Raw genomic sequence first — 5,331 nt, 5'->3', positions numbered from 1 at the left:
AAAACCCTAAAATGCATAATACAGTATTATACATTTTTCGAGCATGGAAACAGCGCAGTTCCACTTCCTGGGTCCGTAAAGTGTCTTGTTGGAACTGGATTCGAATGCCAAACAACTTCAAATTCCAGGGTTTATGTACTTTGTAGCCAAACGCGGCGTAAAGATTATTTGTACAAAATACTCTTAAGATCATTTCATTCATGTACTAATGGGAAGAGTATTCCGGTAGAAAGCTACGATCGCTCTAACAAAGTAGCGTGAGATCTTTAGTTCGACACAAAGCTCAATCTTCGGCCCTGTTCGTCAACCCACCCAGTACAGGAATCTCGGGAGCGAGGAAAGTGCAGCTCCCTGATTTCCAACTACAGCTCCACCCGCTCCGGGAGCTGTGTTGCGGAGCGGAGCGATTCCGAACAGGGCGTTCATATAAGAATTCGACGAGGCAAAACTACATACATGCCCTCAACGCCTAAGAATTCTACGAGACAAAACTACATACATGCCCTCGACGCCTCAAATGATCGACAAAACTTGTTCTTCATCACATCAAGCATCCTGAGAAAAGAGGTAACAACGAATCGACCATTCACTATTTTTTACAAACATCAACACATGGCCCTCAGTGAGGGTCTCTACAAGTCGAGCACAACTGAAGAAACCTTCCGAGTCTGGCATACAACATATTTGGAACAACTGCAGATTACCACATACAAATTTGGAGCAATAGAAAAAGACCACCAAAGACTTAGCTGCGATTGGCATTCACTGCATTATATAGCGCTTCCATTTGCTTGGCCCGTTTTTGTCTGAACCACTTCTGCTTACTTCTGTGGGTAAGTTTCCACACCAGATTATAAAATAAGCACACTCCAGCAACCAAACCGCAAACTAAGCAGATCATTTCTGTCAATCGACAAGTAGCAAGATCCGAGGCCAACATCAAACACACTCGTTAAGGTACGCTGGCACCACCTCGGGTTGAAAGTTACCGTCCAACCACTCTGACAAACTAAGGTTTGACACCCGATTCGCTTCGCGGCTAATTGAGGTTTAACTGTTGGTTTCCTGCAGGGCTTTTCATAGGCTGGCTGGGACTGGCAACACGAGGATCACAACAGCAGCAACCTACCATACGGGATAATCCGGCAGACAACCGTCAACTCTTATTGGGTGGTTCGTTCGGTCGAGGTGCGGGACATACCTATCCGTAACGGAACCTGCAGCAAAAGCCCTATCCTCTGCATTCATGCTGCTGCTTCGTGGATAATCTGACCTCACTCCATGATCACCGAAACGCCCACCACGGAATGTGGTTTCTTCGCCCATGCCGGCATCTGTTCCAGGACCATATGCACCAGGAGATTCCCCTCGGAGAGAGTACGTATTAACGGGAGCAATGCCTTCTGGTAGCACCATATTCAGTGGTCGACCGGTGTACTCCTCGACATTGGGCGCATCATGGTGAAGGGGAACACTTCTCTTTTCCATTTCATAGTCTGCAGGGCCTGATCCTCGTGGGTTCATATAGGGGCCACGGCTTCCACTAGCAGCATGTTCAGATCTCTGATATGGAGGGGAACCATGCCTTCTGCTAGCACCATATTCAGTGGTCGGATGTGAAGGGGGGCTGAGACTAGTACCAAAATTACCAGAAGGAAGTGCTGACTGCTGGGGACTCAACCTCCTTCCACCAATATCACCATCACTGGAATGATCCTCACGATGACTCGACCTCCTCCTACCACCATCACTGGAATGATCCTCACGATGACTCGACCTCCTCCTACCACCATCACTGGAATGATCCTCACAATGGCTCGACCTCCTCCTACCACCATCACTGGAATGATCCTCACCATGACTCGACCTCCTCCTACCACCATCAGTGGAATGATCCTCACGGTGACTCGACCTCCTCCTATCACCATCACTGGAATAATCCTCACGATGACTCGACCTCCTCCTACCACCATCAGTGGAATGATCCTCACGATGACTCGACCTCCTCCTACCACCATCTCTAGAATGATCCTCATGACGACTCGACCTCCTTCCACCAGTATCAACATCACGGTGTTTGGAATAATCATCACGACATTTGAAATAATCATCGTGTCGATGTTGCTCATATCTGTGTTGGTTGTTGCTTCTATGATGACTGTTACGATACTCCGCCCTTCGCCCTTCCGGAGAATGTCTGCTTGATCTATTTTGAGAATTTCTTCTCCCCGAGGGTGACCCACCCCTATAAGAATTTTCCCTCATATTATTTCTCCACTCTTCTCTACTTGATCCTCTTCCCTCTCTGGATTTGTATTCGGAAGTCATTGAAGATCTCTGATCATCATTACACCGAGGATGATCTTTTGATGAGGAACAAGAACTTTGACGAGCATCTGTTTTTTTGTGATTATGAAGATGCTGAGGACTTTGATGAGCATCTCTTCCAGTTTCCATGTGAAACTTCTTATTGTTCCTTTCCAAGTCCAACATGTTACCATCAGTTGCCTGTTCCTCCTGTCTCTGTCTCTTTCCTGACTTGTCACTTGAAGTATCAATTTCTGTTGCTTTGTTATTATCATTGCAGTGAGGGCTCTTCAGCTCCTGCTGGCAGGCATGGCTTCCATCAACTTCTCGGTCACCATCAGATCCGGAGGTTAACCGCCCGTCAGGTAATCCAAATTTATTACTGTTGTTCCCAGGAGTCTTCTCCTTTTCCCCATATGTATTTTCTCTCCTACGAGTTTCTCTCTCTTCTCCAGATTTGGTGTTGCTTTCATCCTCTTCAGCCTGTTCCTCCCCAATAAGTTTTTCTAGCTCATCATTGTGTGCTTGATTCAAACGGATGGTCTCTTTCTCAAGGACACCTCTCCCTTTTGGAATCTTATCTTCTGTTAAGTCATTCATATCTACTGTTTGGATCTGGTCGGCTTCTTCTCGACATACCTTGTTTGACAGCTCCACAGTTCCTGTTGAACCTTGATCGGTGTTCATATTCCTTTTACCAGTCACTTTTGTTTTCTTAGCAAGATTTCTTGTCCTATAAATTTTTGGAACGGGAGTTAACTTTATCTGGTCGGCTTCTTCTCGACATACCTTGTTTGACAGCTCCGCAGTTCCTGTTGAACCCTGATCAGTGTTCATTTTCCTTTTACCAGTCACTTTTGTTTTCTTCTTAGCAAGATTTCTTGTTCTATAAATTTTTCGAACGGGAGTTGACTTTATTTGGTCAATGCAATGTGTTCCAACAGTATCCATTTCTGTACTAGATGGTAACTTTATATGGTCTCTGCTAGGTGCTCCAAGCTCAGCTTCTAGTTTATGGCTTCTGCAAGATTTCAACAGAAGTTAGTTGCTCTGAGAAGGAAGTACAGAGAAACTTTGGGAAACAAACGAGTAAGAACTAACATACCCACAGTAAATGATAATTCTATCACCCAGGTGCCAAGCGCGTACACTTGTGCCACGCTTTCTCTCAAAGGAAATGCTTCTGTGGTAAACCATTAAATGTAATGAGAACGAGACAATCACATAAGCTACAAGCAACTATATCTGGATACCAGAATACCTTGGGAAACATTTTTTGTGATATGACACCGGACAGCGTCTGCAGGCCGCAAGCCAAAGTTCTGGTTGAGTACTGTCTTCCATCGTTCTACATTCTGAGCACCAATGTGCAGGACATGTAAATGACATCCCAGCAGCAATCCTCCTCTCCAACTCACAAGCTCCATCAGTATCATCAGGCTCAAGTAATTTGGCAATACAACTGGGGTGGTAGAAGTGCCCACAAGATGCTTTGTAGCATTGGAACACCTAAAAGAATGCACACTTTAAAATGGAAGAACTACGAAGATATTAATATTAAAAAAGGACAGAGATGGTGAGAGGGCACTTCGAATCATATCTAAACATACTCGAGGATCATAGCCACGAGCATCAATCACATGCACGAAATATCAACAGGCCTCAGTTGCCCACAATTCAAAATACATGTGAATGAAGACATCAAGGAACTGGATTTAAATGTTGTCACTTAGTAAGACACAGGATGGACACAAGCAAATTTAGAGTATGATGATGCATGAAAGGTGCTACATAAACAAGAAATAAGCAACAAGCATACTCATTGGAGGAAGTGAATAATTATCATTGAATGGGAACCGCAGAACTACAAAGGGCACCATTGTCTCAACAAACCACATGCCACATTCTTGTAAGAAAGATATAACAAGTTACCTTAGCATTTGGTCCATCAGATGGCTCAAGATCTCCACAACTGAAACATTGGTGTTGCTTATATTCACAGTTCTTGCATAGATAATGATCAATTTCCTGTAAATATGCAAAACAAAACAAATCACAAATTTGAGCCAGGAAAATTATAACGCTGCTGGACCAGTCAATGAGAACTTTGTGCAGAAGTTAAACCAAGAGTTTCACAATTAGATTCCCTTCCATCTTTTTCTCTGGGATGGAAGGACCTTTTACATTGTCCTTCACAGCTACATAAAATAAGACAGGATCAAATTATTAACTCAATATAAATCTACCTATGTGCCAGAAGTTTATAACTGGCCCGAAATGGATTCTCTGTGAAAATACTGGAGAATGTCTTATTTGTTCAATTTGCTGGATTTTTGGCAAATCCCCAAAACACAGCACGTTGAATTCCAGTAAGAAGACTTTTTTTTTCCTTTTGCTTTCTCTTTCATGTTAATCTCAAGTTCTTAACCTCCCCCAACCACGCAAGCAAACATTAGTTCTTGAATTCTTTTGAAAGAGTTTCCAAAACAAGTTTAAAAAAAGGCTGGTATTACAAATGCCGGTACCTACCACTACCAGGACATCTGGGAAGCTGGTTACAATTGGTTACGACAGTAGTAACCGGCATGAAACAAAAATTGCTCCAAAGATACCATAGCACAGAGCTTGTTCTTGAAATCATCAGATGATCAAAGCAAAGAATGAAGGCTAAACCATGAGAGTAGGTATATGATCTATTGTGAAATGTCAACAAAAAATGATCCATTGTGAAATGTCAACAAATAGAAATTGATAGCCCTCAAGCTATCAGTGGCCAGTTTTCTTCAAGGAAAATAGTAGAGCAATTTACGTTTACAATTGCCAACAGAAATGATATCTTCTAGTGTCTTTAACATGACATCTCAGAGATCAGTATACATAACATTTCCTTTGCGTCCACATGAAATCTTGTCCTATGAATCTGTAGCTCACTCACTCCTACAGTATTATTTATTTTGGACGAAGTGCCACAATCATCCCATATGCATAGCCCGACTGAATGACATGTCTTCAAGACTTTTGAAC

General features: G+C 43.1%; 1 protein-coding gene across 2 annotated transcripts in view; it reads right to left on the bottom strand.

The window, feature by feature from the left end:
- Positions 1-870: 870 nt before the first annotated feature.
- Positions 871-5,331, bottom strand: part of LOC119303537 (filaggrin-like) — a 6,373-nt gene continuing 1,912 nt past the window's right edge. Inside the window, exons 3-7 of one of the 2 annotated variants that reach the window (XM_037580667.1) lie at positions 4,415-4,505; positions 4,240-4,341; positions 3,569-3,816; positions 3,413-3,490; positions 871-3,328 (exon numbers count right to left, since the gene is read on the bottom strand). In XM_037580667.1, the coding sequence (XP_037436564.1) occupies positions 1,126-3,328; positions 3,413-3,490; positions 3,569-3,816; positions 4,240-4,341; positions 4,415-4,505 (2,722 nt within the window). In that variant the 3' untranslated portion in view covers positions 871-1,125. The remainder of the gene's footprint in view (positions 3,329-3,412; positions 3,491-3,568; positions 3,817-4,239; positions 4,342-4,414; positions 4,506-5,331) is intronic. The other variant, XM_037580666.1, reaches the window with a different exon arrangement.

The sequence above is a fragment of the Triticum dicoccoides genome, chromosome 5A (genome assembly GCF_002162155.2).
Source record: "Triticum dicoccoides isolate Atlit2015 ecotype Zavitan chromosome 5A, WEW_v2.0, whole genome shotgun sequence".
NCBI lineage: Eukaryota > Viridiplantae > Streptophyta > Magnoliopsida > Poales > Poaceae > Triticum > Triticum dicoccoides.
The sequence above is the reverse complement of the archived record's forward strand: the minus strand, read 5'-3'. Positions and strand labels throughout refer to the sequence as shown.